The sequence below is a fragment of the Neopelma chrysocephalum genome, unplaced genomic scaffold (genome assembly GCF_003984885.1).
Source record: "Neopelma chrysocephalum unplaced genomic scaffold, ASM398488v2 Primary Assembly neopelma1_23b, whole genome shotgun sequence".
Lineage (NCBI taxonomy): Eukaryota > Metazoa > Chordata > Aves > Passeriformes > Pipridae > Neopelma > Neopelma chrysocephalum.
Genome location: NW_020897692.1, coordinates 2,525,321 through 2,552,979, shown reverse-complemented (window position 1 = coordinate 2,552,979; position 27,659 = coordinate 2,525,321). Strand labels below are relative to the sequence as shown.

The window sequence follows — 27,659 nt, the reverse complement described above, 5'->3', positions numbered from 1 at the left end:
AATTTGCTTTGCTAACAGTAATATGTGACACTTAAGTACTAGGAATAAAATTGTGTAATTTGCTGCTCAGTTTTTGCTTTAACTATATATTCCCTTAAACTGTGAATGATAGCTGACCTTTTCATTTTATAGGATTCGTTTTAGTTGCTTGGCAAATGCTTAAAACCAATATTTAGGTAGATTTCATTGGGCAGATGAGTTACTGCAGGCTCAGTTATCAGTGACTGATGTTATGTGACATTTTCTCTGGGAATTCATATAGAACTTTTTCAGAAGAATCATGTAATGAGCCTCTTAATCATGCTTCACGCAATTGGTATTGATGGATATGTTTTTCAGTGTGCAAGAGACTCCAGAGGACATGGCTGATGATTGATTTAGGTTTAAATTGGGAGGGAAACAAAGCTGGTTATGAGAAGAACAAAGAACAAAGCACATTTTTACATGCTGTAAAGAAACAGTCACATATTAAATTGGTTATTTGGATAAGTATACATTGCACATCTAGAACACAGTTGATATTTGATATAGACATTTTCATCTGTCAAAGCAGTATTTTGACTTCTATTCATACATTCTGAATATTTTCTTTTTTGTTGTGATAGGTGAAAAGAAGAAAGAAAAAATTATATTGCTTACACAATGAAGGATTAGAACATGAAGTTAAAAAACCCTAAAGGTTAATTCAGGAGTAATGCAACAAAGTAGATTAAATAGATTATGTTTTATATATTTAATACTATTGTTACACAAACAGGAAATTGCTATTTTTAATACAAACTGCAAAGTATAATGTTTTGTCCTGAAAAAGTTTACAGTCCAAATAGATAATCTCAGGACTGGATACTTAGAAGTTTGAGTGACCTGTATACAGATAAGTTTAGGTCCCAAATGAGAAAGAGTACATGACTGAGCTCTTCCATTGATGCCAGTAATATTTCTCACAGGCTGAAAATTACAGATGAAATAAAAAAAATCTTCAGGTATCACATCATAATTGAGTTCCCTGAGCAGTGTGGGACTTGGATCTGAGATCTCTGAAGTGTTAGTTTGCTTTCTTCATAGCTTTTCTGATGTGTGACATGAGAAGTATGGTCACTTTCCTATAAGGAAAGTCTATGGAACAGGTGAATATAGAAGTAAGTGCATATGCTGTGGGAAGTGAATTTGAATAAAGAAGTGCCTTTAATAAAGACAGCTATCTAACACCTATCTATTTTAAAATAATTTTAAAAAGAACTCAAGCAGTATCATTGTGGAATTGTGGAGGTAGAAGTTTTGAGATAACAATTCAGCTCTGTTAAACCTATAAAACAATGCTAGATAGTGTTACTAACTAAATAGCTAAGGAAAACCTTGGTGATTTCATTGGTCAGCTCTTTAGCACTTAGTTTTCTAGATAAGCAGAATAGGCATTAATTCACTTTCAAAATTGTTGTAATATGTTTTTTTTCAGCTACAAGTATATATTAAGTTTTTTGTTTCTTCAGACATGCTTCTGAATTAGGTGGAAAAAAGTTAGGTAAATAGTTAACATGGCTACCATACAAGTTGTTTGGTGCACTTTAATTTTTTCCCATAGAGTTCAGCCTCAGTAATAAGAGGCTGGATGAGATGGCGTACTTTGTGGTTTTACCATAAATTAAACCTTAAGAATTTTTTTTCCCCATAACATTTGACCAGGGTGCTTACAATATAGTTGATAATAAGTAGGAAAAGTAGGAGTGAGTTTTTAATACAGAGCTCTATAGTGACTTAGAGGTGAGAAAGCTCATGTGCATTGAGCTTAACTTGCTCTTAGTTCATCTTGACTTCTTGGGTGTTTGTCTCTTTGCCTGTGGTGCAATGAAAGGAACTACAAGAATGCTGGTTCACCCTGTGCCAACTTTCCACTCTCCTTATCTGGTAGTGATTGTGAGGAAGTGCAGAAAATGCTTGTGCACGTTACAGTAGAGAATGTGTTATATTCCTGGACAACCACCCAAGAACAACAGCTGAAGGTAAAGGCAGGCTCTTGCACATCAGTTGCAAAAGCTTTCCACTGCCAGTCAGTTGAGGATGAAAGATGACAGGCTAAGCCAAGGGGCGAGATGGACTGAGTTGAGGTATTTGCATTGTGTTTTGTAAAACAAGCTTGGCCTTGCTGAAACTCTATGAACATCATGTGAATGCAGCTTTTAATGGAGGTGGTTATGAAGTATCCCAGACCCTTAATATTGTGCTTGCTGCCTGCTGTTAAGTCTGACATTGAACAAGAGTTTATGAAAGTCAAAGCTATGCATTGTTGGGGAGTTCCAAATGTTCATTTTGTGTTGTGATGGACTTGGATCTAGGGCTGTTGGTAATTACTAGAGCAATGTTTGAGAAAACAGAGGGGGGGAAATTTGGAAATGTTGTCTTTTAGGTTACTGTACTGCTGTAGTAAGCTCAGCTTACTTGCTGGTTTTTGAAAGTTTAGATTCCTTTTGAAAGTTGCATTTCAAATTGAATCAAACAAAAAACGGATAATGATGAATGTCTGTTCACAATCTTGCTGAGGGAACTTTGAGATATTTCAGAGGTTATTGCTATGCACTGGAACCATGTACTTTACTCCTAGAAGAGTCAGGGTATTTCTTGAAGGCAGTAATTTAAATGGTCATTTATTTGCTCATCTCCCATTTGGAACATATCAGAAAAGCTAGCTAGTGGCTGATGTAGTTGAAGTCATGGATGAGCATAAGAAGATCAAGATAGGCAAACTGAAGGCGTTTTGTGTGGATTCAGCCTCTCATCATTTGCAATCTATAATTTTTTTCTTTAAAGAGCCACTCACCTAAGGATTTTTAATCTAGAAATGACTTCATGCAAGTTGAGAAAAGTAAAAGAAAACTTTGCTTCCTGTGACAAATTACTATGTGCAAGAACCAAACTTACAGGTGCAAACATTTCTAAGGTTATCATTACTGTCATTGTTTGTAGCTTTCATTCAACATCTTCAGGAAGTTCTTCTGTTCTTGTAAAATGAATACACACAAAAGACACAGTTCACACATCTCTTCAACTTTAATTCCTCAGTTTGCTCAACCCTTTACTCTTAAGATTAAAGTTTTCACCTATTTTAAGCATCTAGGCTAAGTGTTTAGGCTTCTTTTACAGTCAGAGTAAAAAAGAATACCTTATCCCACTAATGTCTCTATCTTGGAGTCTAAACATGCCTATTTCTATCTATTGATCTGTCTATCTAGTGATATAAAACACTTTTACTTACTTTTGTTATACAGCTACCTAACTTCAGATACTGTTATTGTAGGCTCTGATGACAATTTCCTTTCATTTTCTCTCAAGTTTCCAGGTATTTTACCAATTTTCCTTCTACCTGGTACTTACCCAATGTATCATATTATTGGTCATTTAATGATTTTAATAATTCCCTTAAACATCTCTTAAGCGTTAAACAGGTTTTATGCAGATTTAAATTAGAATCCAGTGGTTACCTCAGTGTTCAAATATTAATTTTTTTTCAAAACTTTCAGCAGAAAACTTATAGAAGTTCAATAATAAGAATTCCAGGTCATAGCAGTAAGTTACTTAGGATTTAAGTCGCCACATTTTTTTGACAGCATAATCATTTGTTCTTTTTATATCCATTTACCTGTCTCCTGACACTGCATATGTTTTGGTTCTGTTTCTTGCCTTTAAAAGGCCACTAGGCTGGGTGGAATTCACTGACAGTTTGCTTGTGTAAACTATCTTACAACTTGGTTTAAGTTGTTTTGTGATTTACTGTTTGCTGTGACTGACGTGACTGTAACACTGATATGTTCAAATGAGGAAAAGCTCGTTACTCTCATGGGTATGGAACATCTGAGTAAGTAAGAAAATAACTCAAAGGCAAGGATCAATTCTGGATCTCACCATTGTAACAGTGAGCAATTTATATTTTGGGGATTTTGAATATCATCTTATGTGTCTGTTACCCTGGTGCCTGTTCTTCCAGTTATATGTTGTGAAGGAGTATATATATATATTGCTACAGTGCTGCCTGACTGATAAAATCAATGTGTCCAGACATTTGAACAGTAATACGTTATTCTGATTTGATGGTATTTTACAGCTGTCTTGCATTTTGCTTTTGAAAGCTAAGCAACAGCATGTTGCCATGCTGACCATGGGAAGTTAGACACAAAGACTGTGCTAAGCATCTTTTACTTGGGCTCTTCTGCCTGGTTACATCAGATCTCATTACATCTGGGCCTCTGCACCCTGTGGTTTTGTGCCACTCAGTTTTGAGCTCTTGTTGTCTTTTGTGTTCTATGTTTGCAGAAGAAAACATTTTATAAAGGTGCCTTTGGCTGCTGAGAGCAAAGTTGTGAAGCTACAAGTGCGCTCTGTATTAAATGCCCACCAACTTGCCAGATTACTTTAAAGTCAAGTTTTCAAGAGTCTGAAAATTTTTTTTGGTTTGAATATTTTTATCCAAGGATTGTGTGTTTTGTTTTCTTTTTCCTTTGGGTATAGTTCTGTAGCTTTGTTTCTGATGGAGGCCAAGATTAGAAGAAGAATGGAGGGTTGATTCCTCCCTTCCTCCAAAAAGAGGAGCTAATAAAGTGTCAGTGTGCACCACAAAACTAAGGCCATCCAAATTTGTATCATCTGAAACAAGCGTGACCTCAGGTGGAATTCTACAAATGCAGTATATCCATTTGTGACAGCATGTTGAGACTTGAATTTTGGAGCAGCTGCCACAGAATGGCAAGGAGATTGTATTTACTTTTCATTGAGGTATTTGCTTTACTTACGTAAAATCTTAACTGGAATAGCAGAATTTAAAGAATCAATTTATTTACCACAACATTGGCTAATTATATGATTGAATGGCAGAACAAGATCTTGACATTTAAAGGAACTGGAAGAAAAGATAAGTCGTTACATCATTGGCTTTTATTATAAAAGGGATCTTTGGTTAACATTGGCAGTTTGTACTGTCCACTCTCATGAAGGTCTTGAAGGGGAAATGAGCCATTTTCAAAGAGATTTTATTTTGTCCAAGCGGAAATGTTTTAAAATAAACTATAATAGCATTGTCGAATGAAGTCAATAACTAACATGATTAACATTTCATGCTTAACCAAATTTGCTAACTTTTCTGGTAAATTTGACTTATAATTGTGCACTTGTCCAATATTTTGTATTTACTTTGTTTTTCCTGTCTTGTCACTTCTGCATCCACCTGAGACATTTATCTTATTGCCTTGTTTTTAACGTACCCAAGGGAAAAATAAAGTAGACTACTAGCCTTGCATTAAAAGCATGACTGATGAATCTATTTAAGCTCACAAAACCTCAGAGTGTTTTCAGAGATGCATCTTAAATTAGAGTTTGACAGCCCAACCATAACTCATTCTCCAGGTATTGGTGAAGTCTCAAACTATAATTTAATGATTCACATTTTTTTACAGTTAAAACTACAATATTCAAGTACCATAGGGCAAATTAAAAACTGAGTTTGAATTCAATTTCTGCCTATGTTAGAACAGATTTTTTTCATGCTGGATTAAACCTTAAAACTATCAGGCTGAGAAGGAAATTTGCCTGCTGGTGAAAGCAGTATGGATCACTGAGCAGTACTAAGTTCATCTAAGTGGCGGACTACTTTCCTGAAGGCTAATTCAGTTCAGCTGAATGTGTACTGCCTGAGGACCGCTGCAGACCTTATCTTTAAATCCGATTCTTTGGCCTTGCCTCTTTAAAAAATGTTGTTCATATTTAGTATCAAAAACCTTCACAGAATACTTGAGGGTATTATTTGAGAAAATGAAGTCTGAATAGCAGATGGCATCACATCTACGATGGAATGACTACCTCAGTGGACAAGGGATGGGCTACAGATTTCATCTATCTGAACTTCTGTAAAGCCTTTGACATGGTCCCCCACAACATCCTTCTCTCTAAATTAGAAGGAGATGGATTCAGTGAGTGGACTGCTGGATGGATAAGACAGTGGTTGGACAGTTGGATCCAGAGAGTCAATGGCTTAGAGTCCTGATGGACATCAGTGACAAGTAGTGTCTCTCAGGGGTCCATATGGAGACCAGTGTTATTTAATATCTTCATCAATGATGCAGATAGAGGTATCGAGTGCACCCTCAGGAAATTTGCAGATGACACCAAGCTGAGTGCTGCAGTTGACACACCTGAGTGATGGGATGCCATCCAGAGGGACCTGGACAATCTTGAAGAGTGGGCCCAGGGGCATCTCATGAGGTTTAACTAGAGCAAGTGCAAGATGATGCACCTGGTTTCAAGCCCTGGTTTCAATACAGGATGGGAGATGAACAGATCTAGAGCAGCCCTGCTGAGGTGGAAGAGCAGCTGGACGTGAGAGCCAACAATGTGCACTTACAGCCCAAAAAGGCCATTGTGCCCTGGTCTGCGTCAAAAGCAGTGTGGCCAGCAGGATGAGGGAGGTGATTCTTCCCCTCTGCTCTGGTGAGACCCCACCTGTAGTGCTGCATCCAGCTCTGGGCTCCCCAGCATGGGAAGGACACTGACCTGTTGGAGCGAGTCCAGAAGAGGACCACCAGGTTGATCAGAGGGATGGAGCACCTCTCCCATGAAGAAAGACTGAGAGAATTGGGTTTGTTCAACGTGCAAATAAAAGGCTTTGGGGTTACCTAATTGTGGCCTTCCATTATGTAGACAGAGCCTACAAGAAAGCTGGAGAGGGACTTTTGACAAGGGCATGTAGTGATAGAACAAGAGGGAAGGCTTTCAGTTTAACTGAAAGAGGGTAGGTTTAGGTTGGACATTGAGAAGAAATTCTTTACTGTGAGGGTGGTGAGGCACTGGAACAGGTTGCTCAGAGAAGTGTTTAAGGCCAGGTTGGATGGGGCTTTCAGCTAGTCTACTGGAAGGTGTCTCTGCCCACAGCAGGGATTTGGAACTAAATGATCTTTACGATCCCTTTTAACCCATGCCATTTTATAATTCTGTGCAAAGCCATAGTCCTGTCACTTACTGGCAGCTGCAGTTCTGACGACCCATTGCACCCTATGTCTGTAGTGGTAAAAAAGGTGAATGAGGGCTTGTTTTCTGGCCCTGAAAGGGACTGGCATAGCATGACTTGTGACAATATGGCTAAACATCTGCAAATGGGCTGGCTTTATCTAGGCTGCCTGTTTGGAACAGCTATGGCTTGAGTTATCCCCAGGACCGTAATCTGGGCATTGCCTAGGAGAACGCTAGTTGGCAAGGATCAGAGCTCTTCTGGAGGATGTGTTTGTTAAAAACTCTGGATGATTATGAACAGTGACTGAGCTAGTGGCCTGATCCTGCTGAGTTTACTGCTAGGTGTAGTAATAAAGCTTGTGTAAAGACAGTGTTGGAACCTGTGTTAAAATAATCTCCTAAACGTAAAGTTAGTTAAGTCTACACAGAAGAAGTCATATAGAAATGATTCCTGATCTACAGATGAGATTCAGTTAAGTGTTTCTCTGTATCTCTGTTTCTCTGTTAAACTTATGGTGTGGAACATCATCTCTTGATCAGAATAAAACCTGTATTAGTAACCACACTGTCTTTTGATGGTTCCTATGTACAGGTTGATAGTGTACAGATTATTACTGTAGCATAGTTGGAGAATGCAGAGCATCTTGTATCACTGAGCATTTCCAGCATTTCTGCAGGCAGTCTATGATGGAATTGAGTGTACAGAAAGTGTGCAAATCTACTCCTGTGAAGACAGGTGTTGCTTTGATATTTTATGCTCATTATTCAGAAATTCAGAAAGGAATATTATCCAAAAAGTTTGTTTAGTAGTGAATTTCTGAGAAGAGAAGCTTATCTCTTCAAGACACCAACTGCAAGTCTGCTTTTGCAAGGAATAGGTGGCTGATGGGTACTTTGCAGCTCCTGGCGAGCTCTGAAGCTTCACAGTACCTACTAGAGCTCATTTGATACATCTAAATGACAACAAAATATCTAACTATGATGACATTTTTAATGGATTAGAAAAGTGTCTGAACTCACTAGATTTTTTTTTCTATCTACATTGTGTCTTCCACATTTGTTTGATAAACTTTTTAAACTATTTGTCACTTTCTTTCTGTTGAGTGAGTGTGTGATAAGTATCACTCTTGCTTATACTGGATGATTTCCAGGCAACAGATTTACGCCAAATTATGGTGTTTTAATGATGGAAGTATTGCAGGAAGCATTTGGTTCTTGAAGCCACCTGAGTGTAGGTGAATCATGGAATAATTTGGGTTGGAAGGGACCTTTATAGGTCACATAGTCATTCATATGTGCTAAAGAGTTAGAGGGGGTAGAGCTTATTTTTTTTCCTTTAAATTCAGCAGTGCTTGTTGACTGTCTCAGCTTCTGCAGGTATCAGCCAGAGTATAGAGAGAAGGTTATGTTCACGAGAAGTGCTTTGTAACTCAAGTTCTCCAATGTGAAGTTTGGCAGCCACAGTAGAGGCATTAAGTTTGGCACAAAACCTACTGGGAATAAATTTAGACTTTCTTTAGCAATGACAGATGGTAAACTATTCAGTTTACTTGTTCGCAGTTTACTGTTTAAAGATTCTGAGTGGTGTATTTTGTTAAAAAAGTATGGAAGAGTGACAAAGAATGGAGAATGGGACTGACAAGGAGGGAAGAAGTGGTAAGTAGGGGTACTGTAGCGGGAGTGCAGGCTGGGGGGAAAGAGTGAAGGGCAAAGAAGTTTGACAGAGATGAGAAGAAAAAGATTCTCACAAGGATTCAGAGGCTGATTAGGGTTGCTTCAGTCCAGGGAGGCACTGAAGACAAATCATCTGGAAAATGAGGCTTGATAAAATGACAGTTGCTCTCCTCAGTGTTATTTTCAGGGATGCTCCATAGCACCTCCCCTGTCTTCACTTCAGGTTTTATGATCTGAGAAACTGGGGCAATAGCAAGTAAGCAGAGGTTGTAAGTTTAGGTGACTACATCTCCATCCTTCCTCTTCATTCAATAGCTAGAGTATTATATTGTTCACATTCTGGTGTGAGATGCTTATTTGGAAAGGATTGTTTTTAAAAGATGGTATGTTAACTACCCCTGTTTCTCTAACAAGTAATTGCATATGGTTTATTGCTCATTCTTAAATATAATGATGTTATACATAAATATTATTTCTAGTGGTACTTGTGTAGATTATTTTTTCCCAGAGTTCAGTTATCTTTTTTTATTGAATTATACCTTATTGTGTGACTGTTCCCATTGATTTCACCAGAATTATTTAGTTAAGAAGCATATATACATGGACCAAAGGGATTTGTTTCAGTTTTTCCAGAATAAGTTTTTGTATTTCTTTATTGATAAAAGGACTCAGTTGAAGGATTGATTGCCGTAAGGTTAATATTGAAAACTTGGTATAGATCTCATTCTAACTCTCAGGTGTGTTGCTATTTAGATTTCTTATCCAAAATTGGTTAATAAGGTTTCTCTTTTTTCAATAGGCAATGTTTAGTCTCTGCATGGTTGAAAGTGAAGCTGATGAGGTGAATTTACATGGTGTCACAAGCCTTGGTTTAAAACAAGCCCTGGACTTTGCATATACTGGACAGGTATTGTACAGTTCTTCAAAGTAAGAAACACAGTTGAAAGCAACTGCAATAAAAACTGAATATGACCTTTTCAGAAGTACTAGAAATTATTTTTCTTCTGCACTACCCAGTACAAGATATTTCAATTCAACAGATCTTAATGTTTGTATACTGTGATGGATTTTTTTTCTTTAGAAGGATTGTTTAATAAAAACACCACTTATGTGCATCATTGCCAGGTAGTGAACCATGTAGGATTTGTATTCCCTTTTTGTGGTTGCCTAACTGTTCGTAAAATCTTAATATGAGTTGATTCTGCATGCTAAATTAAATGTAAAGAAAGGTGTTTTCCTAGTAAAAGATATTTATAAACTCTGCTGTGTTTGAGAAATCATATAATTGAGGAGGAAAATAGTCTCTTATTCTCTGGACAGATGCAATTCAAGCATCTTTGTAAATGCTTATAGGTACTATACATTTTCATTGTAACACTCTTTATGACCACAGGTTAGATATCAAATTATATCACTTTAGAAAATGCAGAGTGATGCTCCTTTTCCCTTTGCCCCTTGCCATATCTCTGCACTGCATGGTTTGAGAGCATTGCTGTGTGACTTCATCTCAATTCCGAGTTCATGGGTAGTGAGCTCAGAACACCCTATATATGCTGCTTTGGATTCTAAAATTCCAGATAACCAAACTATTTTTGGAATATTGCTACAACAATTGAGTCCACTGATGTATTAGTGATCTTTATTAGTTAATTTCAAAACTGAAAGCTTAAATCCGTATTGCATTATTCTGGAAGAGCTGTTGGGTTATATAAATTTAAGGCATCTGCTTCCATACTGTAGATTGAGTATATGGCCTTTTGTGGGTCTTTTTGTTGTTTTCTCTTGGTTTCTTTTTTTGGTTGGTTGGTTGGGTTTTTTTTTATTTTGTTTTCTTTACAAAGAAACTAAATAGGAATAAGGAAAAAAAACCTGCCCGTTTTAAAGGATCTATTTTTGTCACCAGCCCACACAACAGTTATGGTTTAGCATTTTAATTTCTGTGTTTCTGCTGTTATGGAAAACAGAACTTATTGAAAGATTTCTTTTATATAAGTGATAGATAGAGATGCCATACTATATTAGTGAATTAGCTGAAGATCTCAGTACATGACTTGTCATTGGTATGCTTTTTGTTGTTTCAGTTGAAAGTTTTGATAAAAATTGAAATGGTAGGCACCTGTATCACCTTTTTAGTAACTTTAACCTATAGGTTGATTATTCTGAACGGAGAACTCTTGTTAGAAGTATCTTTTGAGAGGATGGGTTGTATTTGATTTCTGTCTGACCCATCCTGTCTGTTGTGATTAGATATATTCACCATCTTTCAGCAAAACTCGAAGTCTAATAAACCTGTGTAAAATACATTGAGAACCTTTGAAAGAATGGATGTGACTTTTATGTAACCCAACAAGCAACCTCACATTTTTTCCAGGATAATATTCCCAGCTCTCTAGCAGGTAATATGTGCCTTCTGTCCTTGGTTCTTTTAGAGACTTTTGAGTCTTTCATTTTCAGGCATAATCTACTTTGAATAAATGAATGGGGTTCTTAAGTTAAATATAGATGTGCATGTATGTGTAGTTGCTCATACATATAAGTGCTTATAAGGTGAAGTTTGCTCTGTCCTGTCTATCAGGTACACCAAGCACTACTTTGATGAACAGAGAAATGAGAAATATTCTGCAGGAGTTTTCTTATAAAGGTGCCTTTGGAGCGTAACTCAAGTGATAATGTGGGTCTGAGAATTGGCAGTATTGCTTTTTTGCTTTAGGCCTTGAAATTCTCTTCTGGCACTGGGTTTGTACGTCTTGAGCATTGCTTGTGTACTGACTCAGGCTGACAAAATCTGGGTGAGCATTTCAAGGTAGTGAGTGGGAGTAATCCACAAAGGCTGTTAATAAGCAACTGGATTACTGGATGCTTACATCAGAGAGAGAGTTCTGAAGGCAGTCATCTTTGGTTTGGTTTGCAAACTGTTTCTGATTTAAAAAATAAAATATTGGTTAGTAGCCCAAAACTCACTCATGCCAAATACAATCTTATATTGCTCTGAAAATGTACGTATCAAGACATGATCTGAAATACCTCTTAAAAGTGAAACCCATGAACTCAATTTAGTTTCTTTTTTTTGTTTGGCGAAAATGTTGGTCAAAAATGGGTGTTTCTCTAGGTAAAGCTGTGGCATTCCTTAGGTGTCCATGTCTAAACAGGTAAGTAATTAGTTGCAGCTTTCTTCTCTGTATTTCTTTAATATGCTGAACTTACGTTTGAGATGCTATACTTCAAATTGAATGCAGCTTTCTGTGAAAAATAATATATTGGAGACATCTGGTGGAAATATTTAATATTGCACAATGGCCTGCAGTTTTTGAAAGTTATCAAAATTAAGAAATTTAATTTTTAGGGTGACACTGAAATCTGAAATTAAACTCTGTCATCCTTGCCTCTATTTTGTTAATTCTAAATATGCCTGTGGACTTAAAATAAAAATTTTGTCTTCCTGTCTACTTAGGCAGACAGTGCCTTATCATAATTACTGTTGGAAATATTTTGTTTGTAAGGGAAACCTGATTGTTCAGAAGAAAAAAGTTTTAAAACTCAAATATAAATAATACCATTATTCCAACTGAGTTAATCCATTACTGTGGTCCTTAATCATCACAAAAAAAGAAATTTGGTATTCAAATAGGTAAAACTAATGAAAGGAATGGCAGCAGAATTCGATTTTGTTCTAGGCATATAGGTTCTCAGTAATCCTCTAATAATGAAATCTTTGGTAAAAAAAAGTCTTAAATATGTTTCATCTTGACCATAGGCATTTTACAATATAATTCCATAATCAAAATTGAGAGGTACAACTGCTTTCCTGTTGTAGTTGACTCTTGTCCTGTTGTAGTTGCCATATCCTTTCTTCGTAAAAGGGCCTTAAGGCCATTCTCTCTTCTGCTTCACAGCTGGCAGCAGTAAGACCAGGCCAGAGCCTCAGTGAGTAGATTCCTTGCCCTGCCTTTTCCAAGTGTTAGGTTTGCATTGGAAGGAGATGCATGAAGTACAATCAATATAGGAACTATGTATTTTAGATTATTAATATAGAGAAGCAGTTCTTGGTGCAGAGTTTGGAGCTCACAATTCTTTCTGTCCAACTAAGAGTCTTAACCACTATGTTAGAGAGTCATGGGCATTGTTCTTTTCTTTTTGACTGTTTTTTTTTTTTATTTTAACCCTTCTGTTAGCAAGAGACACAGTCTTATTTGGAGGAATGGGATAGCCCCCAAATAGGCCAGTGCAGTTGGCTGGCAAGTCACAAGAGCACTGGCTTTAATTTACAGTGGATGATCCTAATTCAACAAAAATACAAACACACAGTTGGAGTCCTATGCATACTGAAATGCACCAGAATTGGATCTTTCTTCTTGGTAACTATGTTTTATCATATGTTTTTAATCTATGGTAATGGAAATATTTTGCATTTAGATAGAATTTTATTTAAGGACCTCAAAACACATTATAAAAGCAAGTAATCACTGTCCTTACTTTGCTGCATCATAAACAGGAAATTATTTTGGGAGAAAATTACTTTCCAAAGACAGCACAGCAAACCAGTAGCTTTATTAGGGTGTAATGCCAAGTTCTGCTGTTTTCCTAACTGGCTGGTCTCTTTTCTTTTTGGTTGTTTTGTTTTTCTTTTCCTAAACTATGATATTTTGTTTCTGTATTAATAGAAATTAATTTGTTGTCGTAAAGTTATACAATTATTCTGAATTGTCAAAGCTTACAGCTTCTTTGTGAAACTGTACTTTCATTAGTTATTTCTTTAACAAAAAAAACCCAAAAGACCAAAACATGAAAGAATGAAAGATCTTCTCAGATGGTAAAGAAGTAGTAGAAATAAATATTTTCAAGTACAACAGTTTCTCCTGATAATTGCTTTGACTCCTTTATAGAATCTTGGCTTTCATTTCTCATCAATTCCTCCCCTCATTTGATATTCACAGTTTTTCTAGTGATCAACAAGTATTTCATCTACCATTTTTAGTTAAGATCGGGGAAAAATAGCTATCAATATCTTAGCACCTCTTATTGTGTTAATCCTCTCTATCTCTCTTGTGGATGGAGGTGTGTTGCAAAGGTGTATTGTGATGGTTGATTTTCTTGGGTAAGTGGCCTTCTGTATCCTGTGCTTAGCAGTTCCACTGGCTGCCTTTTGAGTAAAATGAATCAGTTAAACCACCTGCTGTCCCTCGCAAAGGTGACTTCAACTATCCTTCTTTTCTACTGGGGACAGAATGCCAAAGTCATGGATACCTGAATACAACAGGTCTGTGTCTTACTGTAAATACTTAACATCCTTTTTCAATGCAATTTCAAAGCCAAAGATAAAAATTTGATACTTAGATAGAGGCGTTTCCTTTTTCACTTATATCAGGAGGATAATCTCGTTTCTGTGCTTAGCACTAGGTTATAGCTGCTAGGTGTTAGGTTCACAGTTCAGCTTCAGATTGCCCAGAAGGCTTAGAATAATACAAAACTTAATTGACTCACTATGAAGTTTATTGTACAGAAAGTTAAATGTTCCATGTCCATGCTCTGGACAGGAATTAAGCTAGGGACAAGACAGCTTTTCTAGAGCTAAAAGTGATTAAAGTAATGAAACATATTCCCAAAAAACAGTGAATTTGCTTGGAGTCTTGCTTATTCAAATCCTGTTTACTTCTAATAGTGGTATTTACTTCATAGTGGTATGAAACTATGTCAGGGAAAGATCAACCTGAACATTAGGAAAAGGTTCTTCACTGAAAGGGTGGTAGATCACTGGAACAGGCTCCCCAGGGAAGTGGTCATGGTGCCAAGCTTATCAGAGTACAAGGAGTGTCTGGACAACACTCTTAGTCATGTGGTTTAGGAGAAACATGGAGCAGAGACATAGGACTAGATGATCTTCCAACTTGAAATATTCCATGATTTTATGATGTATATGGTGTGCATTTAACACAAATTTTCATTTAGTTTTCTGGAAAAATATTGTAACGTATCAGAGGATGCTGGTTGTGATTCCTTCTGGCATTGGCTAATGAGACATCTGGATTTTGTAACGAGTGCTACCAAACATTACATGCCAGGGCTTTGGGCTGTTGCCTGCAGGGAACTAGAACATTCTTTCCCCACTCACTTTTTTGAAGCAGAATTTGTCAATGTGCAAGGAGCTCAGAATTCAACTGAAGCATGAATGAACAGGGAGACAGGCAAAAGTGCTGTCTGGTTGAGAGTGAAATGCAGTCTAAATTACTTTAAAAGAAAAGTTAAGGGTTTTGATTGCTCTCAAGCACACAGGAAGATCTCCATCAGGCAAAAACAAGTAATACTTTTGTTAGATGCCTGTCTCGTTTTAAATGCTGATCACTGCAAGTGAAGTCAAGAAGGAATTTTCTTTTTCATCAAAGTGGCAGGAATCTTAGATTTTTTTTTTCTTGTTTTCTGTGTTAAATTCCATATCATTTACTTTCTAGAATTTTCTGACATGAAATTACATATTTCCTTACTGTGTGTACTTGTGGTGTGCATGTGCTGGTATTTAACTGCATTTATGTTAATATTCATTTATGTTAATATGGATGGCCCAAATAACATATAAACAGCTATGCTGGTAGTTAATAAAAATCAAGTCATTTTATTAGTGTATAGAAGCTGAGAGGTGTGGAATAATTTTGAATCACCCCAGTTTTGGTAGAAGGAAGGTTTGCAATATTTTCTTCCTTGTTATTGTTTTCTTTTTCTTGTGGATTTCCCCAGCATGCAGTTTGCTTTTGGTGAATGTTTAGCATAGATGAACTAGTATTTTTGCCTATCCCCAAGTGAGTATTGAATAAAAGTTGAGATAGTTCCATTTATGGCAAAGTTTTTTGAAGGGATAAACTAGACTTTCCTCAGTTACCTTGGGAAACTCAAAGGTGAATATGTTTTCTCAGCAGAATAAATCTTGCATGGTATAGGAAAGCTGTAAGAAATGGAAGAGCATGTAAGAAGTAAGTCTGCCACCTTGAAATACACTTTTGTTGCTGAGTTTGTGCAAATCACCTCTAGACAGTAGCCAGTCACCCTCCTTGTCTCTTGTCCTACTTCTCATCTCAAAGTGCTACCAGTATTATTTATAAATGGATTGCTGTAGCTTTAAAATACATTAATACTATCACAGTTAAATACAGTTTGTCTATGCCTACAAGGTACTAATGTGCTTGGGGTTCTGATTCTCTTCATATTGTGTCTTCAACAATGCAAAACTGGTGGCTGGCACTTAGTAACACACCATCAGATGGCAACTTTCTCAGTGTAGCTCATGTCTGAATAACATACACTGCAAGATCTGTACCAGCTTGTTTTGTCAGTCTGACCTTGAGTTCTCACTTGAACATACTTGACAGTGCTGCTTCTTTTTTTTTTTTTTAATATCCATACCTGTTGGAGATATTTTTGTGACTAAAATCTGTTCTATTTTTCCATATTTTTCTCATCATGCATAGCAACCTCAGTAGCACCACCAAAAACCTGGATGGTGCTGGGGCTGATCAACATTTACATTAAGATCCTTACATGTTATTCTGGCTTGATGAAGAATTTTTGTATAGTATGTAAATTACATATAATGTTCAGTTAAAACCTAGTATTAATATATAGATGATGATTTGCACAAGCTTTAAGCATGTCATATACTCCCAGAACTCAGTATAAATGAGTTCTTGCTATAAACAAGGATTTCTCGGTATAAACAAGGATCAGGCCCCTTCTCTTCTTATATATCCATTGTGTTGGAGATATTTTGTGGTTTTGCTTGAAGAAATGCATACACATTTTCCCTCAAAAATAGTTAAATTACAAAAGATGCAGATGAGTCTTTCCTTTTGTTTGCCTTCTTCCTTATTCCGCTTTATTTGAGGTATACAGTTGATGCTGTGAGATAAAACTGAATCATGTGGGCAGAAGGAAAAGGATCTGAAAAAAAGCTTTACTTCCCTGTGGAGCAGTGAGACACTGACCTCATGTGGTGTGAAACCAAAGTTGTCAGAGGAAATACAAGGATAAAACTGAATAAACCAAGCATCTTTGAAAAATTAACTTTTCTTATGGATTTCTGATTTTTGTTGGATATTGCACTACTTAAATAATTTTAGTTTGTATAGTTTATACTGTGATTGCTGATAAGAAGTTGACCAGTGTCTTTATTCCCAAAGACTTTTTTGTTTCCCAAAAGGGATGCTCTAACAAGCTGACCCCAAGACAGCAGTCTAGCAGCTGTGGTCCAATTATCCTTACTGCTGCCTCTACATGATTTTAATTGAAATGAGTAGGAGATTCATGTGAGCAAGTGACTGAATAATCAGTCTTGGTTTCTAAGCCCTTTCTGGCACTTCCCCAGCAGCATGCTCACTGTGCTTTCAGAGCCCTGCTCTGTAAAATGAAGACAGTGGTTAGGAAAATTATAAAGTGGTACCATGCAGAATAGGAAGGGTGTTCCTAGTCTGTATATTTTTAATACACATGAATAATATTAATAGTGGAGACTTCTGAGTCAGTTCTGTTGGCCTGATTCATCAGTATATATGGATGCATCCAAGTATGTAGATAACAAAAGGAGGTTCTGTTATTTTGAAAAGTCTCCCTCTTAAGTAAACAGCATGCATTTAGTTTCAAAATATTTAGAGGGTAATGTGGCTTATGGACTGTCACAGGAAAAAAAAAAAGCTTAAAAATCCTTTGAGCAATTCAGATGAACTTTAGACACTGTCCCCATCCTGCAAAGACTTCTCTATATGCTTAATTGTACTCTTTCTGTTCTTTATGTTGACTCAAATGTCTGAAATAACAAAGGCCTTTACTGTTTTCTACAAGTACTCTGAGTTCCAGATGACAAACCTTCCATTTTCTTCTTTACAGATCCTCTTGGAACCAGGGGTGATACAGGACGTCCTGGCAGCCGGGAGTCATTTGCAGCTGCTGGAGCTTCTCAGTTTATGTTCTCACTATCTCATTGAGGTAAGGCTTCTCAGCCTAAACAGCCATTTCTGTTTGGTACGCTTTTGTTAAAAGTCTAATTTCGTTAGGAGAGTATTAGTACAATGCCTGATGTAACCTAAATGGCAAAAACTGGATTTCAAGAGGTCTGATTTTTGAGTGTAATTGGGTTTCAGTTTGTGGGAGATGCTTTCTCCTTCCGTACATTTTGTCCATTTCATTCCTGAAAGCAAGAATGCTTTCTTCTGCCTCAGTTTACCAAATGCTAGGTATTTCCCTTTTGGGATCATGAGTATTATGAAGAATTCAGGTGCATAAGTGTTCACAACAGATTTTGATATGTATCCCAGGGCGCTACTACCTCTGAAGGGATAGGGCTTGTTATAATGGCACCTTATTCTCAACTGACGTCATGCCCATAATGCTGATGTCTTCATGAAACAAAAAATTTGAGTGCAGTAAACTAATTTTCTGTGACGGCTTATAGCAAGAACACAGCTTTGATGTGTAACTATGAAAAACCTTATAAAAATAAAATAGCAATAGCAATTCTACAGAACTGTTTACTTTTCTTGGTAATTTTTCAGTACTGTTTCTGAAATAGGTTGTGTTAGCTGCTTCTGGGCAACAGGTGGGCATGGAAATGCACATCAGCACAGTCCTCTTAGTATGAACTTGCCTTCCAACAGCGTAACTGCCTTTGAACAGTCTGAGTGTGCTTGGCAGCACACTGAGCTACTGAGTACCAGGGGCAGGCAGCATCTCATGGTAAGAACTTCAGGATGTACTTGAAGGCTCTGTGTCTTATGGAGAAGTGTTAGCCTTACAAAACCCTTCAAAATGTATGTTCAGATAATAAGGCAGTGTTAATTTGTACATTATAAATTGATTAGAAAGTTAGAGGAGCTGGTAGACTGCTGCAATTCATTTTTTTTCAGGAATGTAAGGAGGGATTTAATTTTTCTGAGAAAATAGACACGAATTGTAATGGGAAAGATTGTTGGTTTGAGAAATAAGAACTGTGAGATGCCAAATAAGCCACAAAACCATTTGGCTTACCAGTTGTCAGGCAGGCCTGGGAAGGGGTTACTATAATGAAAAATAAGACACAAATCTAACATTATACCCTGTATTTAATGGCCCCCTAACAAATCAGTCAATGGGAGTATGCCTCTGCTGCTGATGTGGTTCTGTGTTTGTCAGAAATTGAACCGAAGAGAATATTGCAGCAAAGAATCTAGGGAAAATATTAAAAAGTAGGGAAGAAGCTGGGTATTGTGCTGGTGAGATGGGGACATGAGAGAACTGTAGGAGAAGAGCAGGTATATGCTCAGCATAAATCCTTGTGCTGACTACAAAGTCTCTGGTATTTGTAGCTCTTCCCTCAGCACTATCTTAATACTTTTAATCCTGAGGCCACTGCAGGGGAAAGGCGGACAACTGTAGGATTAGCAGTGCTTTGGGTCTCGTCCTTGATGTGCAAGCCATAGTCAGCTACTTAGGAAGAGATTCATAATTAATTAAAAATCTCCCAAAATAAAACAAAACAAATCAATCCCAAAATCACACTACCCCCACAAGAAAACCACTCTGGAGTGAATAAACATTGCTTCCAAATTATTCTATAATTAACAGACCAGGAAAAATTCTCTGGAGATGACAATCATAGAATCCTTTAGGTTGAAAAAGACCTTTAAGATCAAGTCCAACCATAAAATGATAACTTGCAAAAGAAGCAGAGGTGTTTTAATTCCTCTTCCGCTAATGCTTTTTCTGTTGCTCTCATGTCTTTAGATGCAGTTTGTCTCATGCATATTTATTTGCATGTTTTTTCTCCTTCTATAATTTAGAAGAGAACCATGTCCTTCATGAGTCATAGAAACCACAACTCTGTGGTCTGCAGTTGCTGTAAGATGTATAAAAGATGTGAAATAGAACTGTTGTACTCTGAGTAGTATGCCAGGGTAGGATAACTGGAGCTACACTGGTGTAAAAATTAGGAGGAAGTGGAACTCAGTGTCCGGATTTTTAGTAATGGAGGTAGGGAATAAGGTAGGGTTTGAGAGGCAGGGAAAAAGGAGGAGTATGTGTGTTGGAAGACAGAGAGCAGTGCTATTTCTGTAGACTATTTTTTAATCAGGATCTCATTGTAAGGTTTTGAAACTGCATGAACATCTGTGGGATGGCTATAGCTTATATCATTTTGGATTCTAGGCTGTATTTTACTCTTTTTCTGGTATTTTTTAACCTGGTTCACCTCAACAAGGCATATATGTAGACAGATTTCTAGTCTGAATAGATCATAGTTTGAATTTACCTGTCTTTTTTTTTCTGTAGTGTTGCAGTCCATACGAGTAATCAGCCTTGAGTGATTGTGTAAGCCTTTTTAACAGAGGCCAACAGGGTACTGCACATTAAGGCTGCGATATCTTTCAGGGTCCAAACTAATTATATCAAGTACCTGTTTTTTCTACATATTATTGAGTGACTTTAAAAAATGTTTCTTGCTTTATTTTAGTACTATCTGAAAATAAAATCAAAGTAGGAAGTCTTCCTTAAAGCTACTTACCCTTGCTGCAGTTGGTAACTGGGGTGCTTGTCACCCCACGTACTGTGATACAGATGCTGGAAAGAGATTAGTCCTTGCCCTTTCTCTTCTGCACTCAATCTGAGTGCACCAGAGCTCTTTATTTCCAATGCTAGTGAATTTCTTTCTTGCTATTTGGAGTTGTTCAGATATCATGAACTTAGCTTACTTTAGCATAAATTCAGGAAATACAGTATGTGGGATCTAGCTGTCATTTAATGTTGTGTAATGATGACACAGAGTTTTAACTTGTTAGGATTGTCTTTAAATGTTTGGATTAGACCAGGCTTTTCCCATATGAGTGCTGCTTTAATTGTTAACACTCATTCCAGCTCTTCTCTCTTTCTAGATATTCCAGCTTGTCATTTTATTGGAACTGTCTTGCACAGTTTCATCTTTTCTTGATACTTTTATCTGGGGCCTGTAATGGTTCCATGGGTTTCAATAAGGAGGATTTTTTTGCTACGAATGCAATTGGCATCACCCATATCTTTTTCAAGGCATATTGGTAGTCTGTGAGGTTTCAAAGAAGACTGTTCTGATCTGATTCATCTAAGATGATTGTCAAAGTGTCTAATTGACAAAAATTATTTGTAGTGCACTGGGCACACATTAATTTGCAGCCAACGCTGCATATTCACTGGTCTTTAAGGAATTTCCTCTCAGTTGTCTCAAAATAAACAAGATGTTATTTTGACTATAAGAGAGATCCTCTGTCATAGACCAAACAGCTTAGAAGACTTTAATTTGTTGATGAATCTCAAAAAGATTTCTGTTACAAATTGTTTGAATTGCATTTATGGCAATTTTTTTAAGAATTCTCAATCAAAGGAACAACAGAAAAAAGGAAAGGAACGTTCTTTCTCCCCACTCTCAATTAGGTAATATCAATCTCTAAGACATTTATGATAGCGTGATGCAGTGGAGATTTCTGACAACACTTATAGTTTATTAAAACACTTATAGTTTATTAAAAAGTGCCAACAGCTTCTGGTGCTGTGTATATATGATTTTGAGCAGAAGTGAACAAGACGAGTGGTGATTGACTCTCCAGGGAACACTGCCCTGGCACCCAATCACCTCTGAGCCCCCGATTCCCGGGGGGGCCATCTCAAACCATGACACATCTATAAACTTCTCATTATCAAATGTTCTGTAGCATCTAATGTTGATTCAATATTCTCATTTGAAACTCATGCTTATTTTGGATTGATAATTTACTAATTTTTATTTTAAAATAGCTATTGTTCATATTTTCTGTATTTGCAAACAAGAAAAATGCCCAAATATTCCCTACTTGAGGTCTCAATTCCAGCTTTGTGTTGTGCAGACTTCTCCCCCACCTCAGTCATATCTTGAATTATGATTACTCCACAAACTCTGCTGTTTGGGGGTTTTGTTTTTAGTTTCATTTGTAGAGAGGGGCTCTTTCGAAGCATGCTGATGTGTTTTATTTGAGACACATACATATTCATAAATCTTATGTCATCTGCATAATTCTCAGGTACATTAAACATTGAAACAAGGCTTGTAAGCTCACACATCTGTTTCAAGCTGAACAAATGGTAAGGCAATGTGATTTTTCTTAGCTGTGTTGGTGTTATGTAGGTGTATGAAAGCTAAGCTAAAGACTTGAACTTTGTGTACCTTGAATTGCACTAAGGTCTGTGATCAAGCACACAGCATTTGCTTGCAGAGAGCACATCCAGCTCTCCAAGATTCTTGTTTTCTGAGTTCCTCCTCCAGCTCAGATTGATTGTCAGTTTTGGCTGAGGTCTTTCAAAGGAGGCTAACACAGAATGCTGCAGCCAACAGCCAGACTTGGAAATTTAATGGGAACAGGTTATCTGAATATCTTCTTTACCTTTTGAAAGTTTTAGTCTGTCGAGTTCCAGTGGACTGTATTTGTCCTATAATGTTGGGGGAGGCAAGAGAAAGCTTAGCTGAAGGCGTTGAATGTGTTGTACATCTGAGAGTGGACTTCTTAAATGGAGCTGTAGAGAACATGGTATTAGGTAGTGTGTTGTTGATGACCTATTTTGCACTTTAAAGCTTGTAAATGTTTTTCTGAAGGATATATGACAACTTTATTCTTATACAAGAGAATAAACATATTAAATCATTTATTCAGAACATAGAAATGTTTGTTTCATAAATAAGTCTGAGTTATATAACTGATTGTAGGTCTAAGAAGTTTTGTCTTTTTCCTCAGCTGTTTTGTGTATTCAGTACCAAAGAGAACCACAAACTGCAAGTTATTTCAACAACCAAAGAGTATTAATAAAGAGGGAATGCTATTGAGAATACAAGTTTTTAATGGAATTTCCTTCTACTGATCAACATCAGCTCAGTATTGTCTGGGAAGTAATTGGTTTTTAAACCAGAGTTTGATTACCACTAGTATTCAGGGATCTGGGACATTGGACTGTCTGTATTTGAAATCTTAAAGCTAAGTGATTTTTCTGTATTTTCCAAAGTCCAGTATTATTTTTTCAGTGGAGTTCGAGGTACTTCCTGACTTACATTCAAGGTAATAAGATGATAGTTGTGAGGGGTTTAGAAGTTGTAGAACTGTCCTAAGCAAAATACTCATTTCTGAGAGGTGGCACGTGGCATGATGTTAGTTGGCGTTTATCCCATTAACTTTCTGCTGCCAGATCAGGCACTTTTTGTGAAGAACAAGTTAAGTTTACGTACTGGACAGAATCTGAGGTATCATTTATGTTGGGTTTATTGGTTGGACAGTTGCATAGTTTCAATAACACCTTATTAGATGTGGTGTTAGCTGACTGTCCTTGTACTCAGTGCTGGAAAGGATTTCCTATTCCCACAACAGCTAGGAGCACTGGATATAGTAGACATGAGCAGTGATCCTGATTACTGCTAGAGATACTTCGACTGGTAAGAATTGTTATTGGGATCATAAATGTTTCTGTGTCAAGTGAACTTGAAAGTTTGATGCCAATTTCCCCATTAGTTTTAAGTGCATTAATGCTTCCTGCTAAATGGTAAATGTTGTTAGTTACCTTTTAAAAACTTCATTATAGTAGACAGAACTCTGCTATAGGTATATCTGCTTGCTTGCTACTGATGTCAGTCACAGCATCTTTAAACAGAGCTAATTTAAGCTGAAAAGAGCATTTTAGCTCTTTAGGTGAGTGATTAAAATGATCCTGAAGAAACACAGCACTGGACAACAGCAGTCAACTGGAATTTTCTTGGATCTGTACTGTACTGCTCTGGATTCTTGCATACAAAAGCAGATAGTGGACAGGATCAGGCCTGGAATGCAAAACTTAGATTAACCAAGACGCAAATGATAGAATAAGGCCTCCTGGAGTAATTCCTGGTAATATTTGAAGCATTGTCTTGGGTAGGGGCATTTGATTTTTAACCTAGTACTGTAATGGTCAATTTAGGATTATAAAACAATTCTTTTTCATGTTTTATGGATGCCTAATGATCTGGATCTTTTCTTCTTCTAATTTTAAACTATTTGAATGTGTTGTAGAGTGAAATATGTTACTGTTTTTACAAGGAAGAAGCTACAAATGAATCTGCCTGTGGAATTAAAAGGAGGAGTGTGCGTGGTTTATATGCGTGGTGAGGCCAGAGCTTCAAAGTTACTTATTTTTCTTAAACACAATTTCTCCATTTGGAACCGTGCCAATGACACAATCCCAACTTTCACTAAGATACACTCCTTCAGAGATTAATTAATTTGTACACCAGAGATTGAGAGCATCACCTTTGTATTGCTAGAAACCCCAGCTCAGTTGGGATTTTAGCTTCTGGGTTTTTTATATAGAACAAATTAAACTGCTGGAAAAAAAAACTAAAGGTCATCTAGAAACCAAGGCTTGCCTTTTTTTAACTTAATACAGAGTTTTTAATCTAAGTACATGCATGCACACTCTGCATACCCCACAATCCCCCAGAATTAGTCACCACCATTAAACTTGAGTCTACCAACTTTATCCTATGGTGGAGTGGCCTTCCAGTGCTAAGAATACAAAGTAGACAGAAATAACATTGCCTTGCATTTTGCTGGTTTTAAGTGTTATGCAACCATTTGTTGCTGTGCTAGCCTGCTGTTTTTTGAAGGAGCATGTTTTGTCAGCTGTTGTCATTGAGCTATTGACAGTTATTAGGAAAGTTCTTGTGAAAAGCTCAAAAATAACTTCAGTAATTTTTCTCTGCACTCTCTTTAACGTACAGTTACACTACAGAGATACAGATATATGAAATATGAATGCACTAAGATTCCAGCTTAGAATGAGACTGAATAAAAAAATGACAGTGGTTTTCTCCATTTTTCAGTTGGTGTCAGTGAGGAAAGTGAAAATATACCAAAGTGACTATACCTAGTCACTTTGAATCCTATTCTTACTGTAACCCACTTGCTGCTATTTAGCTACAATGTGAATTGAAACTGCTGATAGATGTGTAAAAAAATGATGCTGGAAGGTTAACTATTGCTGGCAAGATTAAAGCTCCTGAGCTGGCTGGCGAGTTGTATGGATATACATTGCCAGTCCTCTGCAGCAAAGTTGCAGGAGGGATCACAAGTTGGGAAGAGGCTGTTACTGCTATATCTGCCTTCTCTTTGCAGATTCCGTCAGGAAGGGAGAGCAGCTTTGGTGTGTATTTTAAATAGGAACACAGAAACTTGTATGGCTTCATAGTTTCCCTCCCTGCCCTTCTCATGTTGTCTTTCTAGCCAGTGTGGCCTCCCTACCTGACCTTTCTGTCCAACAGCCCCTGAAAGACTTCTGCTTCTGGAATCTTTCCAGTATTTTTATAAAGCTGTAAACAGAGGCTGATGAATCCCAGAATGCTTAGTGTACAAAATTCTTCTTTGGTTTTATTACCGTCTGATCGATACTAATGTTTTATATTCTCCTTGTGCCTCCTGGTCTCCAACATCTTTAGCTTTAAATTCTCCTAATTAATTGAGGCAGTTCAGATGCATGAACCCCAAAAATGGAAGTATTTGTAAATGGGTAGTGCAGCTACCCTTATCTGCTGCTGTTCTTGGTGACATGCCCAGTTAGCAGTCTGGGAGGAAAATTTTGTTGATTGCAAGAGACGACACCCAGAAGACAGAATGGCTGAACTGACTTGAAATGAGACAGTCAGGGCCCCCTCCCCAGGACTGGACAGCAGGTGGCAGTGTGAGTCCATAACAGTTTGAGCAGATAAATTCAAGCTAAAATCAGAAAAAAATGAAAAGAAAAATTATTTATTTTTACTCCATATTAGTCTTCTGACCTAATCAGTAAAAAAGTCATTATTCACACAACACTGGGCAATATGCATTGTAATTTTTAACAAATAATAGGAAACTGTTAATGTTTTCACAGGAAATACAGTTCTGTCTTGTGCAGCAATGGTCATTTATCACTGCACTTTGTGAAATCACTCATTTGTTCTAATTTGAATGTAAATGACTCTAAGGTTTTACAAATAAGGTGACAGACTCACATAAATGTAATTGCAGGGTTCATCTCTCTCTTTTTATATATCACTCATTAAGTTATGAATTAAATACATCGTATTAAACCAGGGGCATGTCCAATGATGATATTGTAATGGCAAATTACTCTATGCTATTAGAGGTGTATTTTTTATTCATGGACATTAATTTGTCATTAAGCGGCATTAGTTTAGCACTTTTATGTGGAAGACGTGACCTGAAAGAGGAGACTTAACAGCTCTAATGTGAAAGAACAGAAATACAGGCACCAGATATACAGGTTTTTGTTGGTTTTTTTTCTCCTTACCTCCTGTAAAGAGGCAGAGGGACATTTTATTTGAATTTGCTTTGATCTAAAGCACTTTGAGTTATATTAAGCTGTTTTAGCAAAGGTATTTCTAAAACATGAACATGCTTTGGTTGTAAAGTATTTACCAATATGGGAGAAGCCAGAATGCTAAGTACGAAATGGTGACTATAAATCATGTGTAACCTATGAACATGAAGAGAACACTGGGCTTGAAGTGAGTTACAGTTTGATTTTATCTCAGAAGTGTCACTGTGGTAGAGAGTCAATTGTCCATCTTTTCTTTCCTCTGTACTGGCTTAGCCAAAATAGAACTGTTTGTTTTTTTTAATTCATAATTATGAAGTAAGTCTATTTTAACTCCTCTCTACTTTGTATTTTTAGGTACACTACTATTATATTCTCAAAGGTAAATTTCAAGTTTGAAATGCAGGAGCAGAATCTTTCTTAAGAAAATGAGTTAGAAAATGTATTATTTGATGAAATTTCAGAGGCAGCTTAGCCCCTGAAGTATTAAACTAAGGAAAATAGTGAATGACTCAGTCTGCTCCATCTTTAAAAGATTTTAAAATATCTTGTGAATTTTATTTAATTTTACAGTCAATTTAATAATTCAGTTTCAAAACTTTGGTTTTTAATAGTGAAGATGGATTGAAGTCATAAGGATCCAAGTTGATACATTTCAGTTACGCAGTATTTGCATTTTATTCTTTTTTGTAGACCATCTCTAATTAAAGACAAAAGAAGTCTGGACTTAATATGAACCTGTGTATTTGGCAGTTGATTCCCTGCCCACCCACTATGTGTTATATTTTTCTGACGGCTTAGTCATTACTGTTTGATCCATCTATGTGAACTGCTCACAACATATTCAGCTAATATTGTGGTAGTCATGAAAATGACCTAAGCCCAAATTATTTTAAACCCAAATTTAACACTTTTAACTACTGTTAGGTATTATTTCGGTACTTAACAGAGAAGCATTTTTTAATGAACCATTTAAGTTTGTAGGGCAGCACAACAAAGGAAACAAGTTCCGTGTCAGGTTGTTGATGTTTTCCGGTAGATCTCTTAGCAGCAGTAAATCAAACAGCATTCTAGCACATTCCATCATTTATGGTGTGTTGCTTGCACAACTGCATGAGTAGAATTTGCCGGGGAACCAGCATTTTGCGTCAGAATGGTGATGTAGACTAACTCTATTTAGAACAAAAACTCCATTTTTGTCCAGGGTATTGAATAGGCCTTGAATCCAGAATGAATATAAACAGATACATGCTATAATGACTTACTGAATCTTCAGGCAATATGTCATCAGAGCTTTGAAGGTTATAAATTGTCGTCATTCATCTCACTAATTCTAAAAATTAAAGATCCAAACCTAGGGATTAGTGGTATCAACAACTTTTTAACCATCAATTCTCCTGCAAGTGTGTTATTTCAACCTGAGAAATGTCTGTACCTTCATTCACCTATGTTCCTGTGTAATGTAGTCTAAACATCTGTTTATGAATTTGGAGGAAGTTGTTGCTAAATTTCCCATCTGTTAAAACAGAGTTTTACAGAGTCTGTGATTTCTACCATAGAGTGTATCTAGCTGCATAGGTAGCACTGGATCTTAACTGACTTAAATCAGGAAATTTATTTGTGGTTCAGTGGGAACTGAGCTGATAACATGT

The 27,659-nt window shown here is 36.8% G+C and overlaps 1 protein-coding gene across 5 annotated transcripts in view; it reads left to right on the top strand.

The window, feature by feature from the left end:
• Nucleotides 1-27,659, top strand: part of KLHL32 (kelch like family member 32) — a 119,375-nt gene that overhangs the window by 39,041 nt on the left and 52,675 nt on the right. For all 5 annotated transcript variants that reach the window (XR_003536130.1, XM_027694767.1, XM_027694764.1 and 2 more), the window contains 2 exons: nucleotides 9,464-9,571; nucleotides 17,533-17,631. Coding sequence is in view for 4 of the 5 variants with exons in the window: in XM_027694767.1 (XP_027550568.1) it covers nucleotides 9,464-9,571; nucleotides 17,533-17,631 (207 nt within the window). In the remaining variant the exon portion in view is untranslated. The remainder of the gene's footprint in view (nucleotides 1-9,463; nucleotides 9,572-17,532; nucleotides 17,632-27,659) is intronic.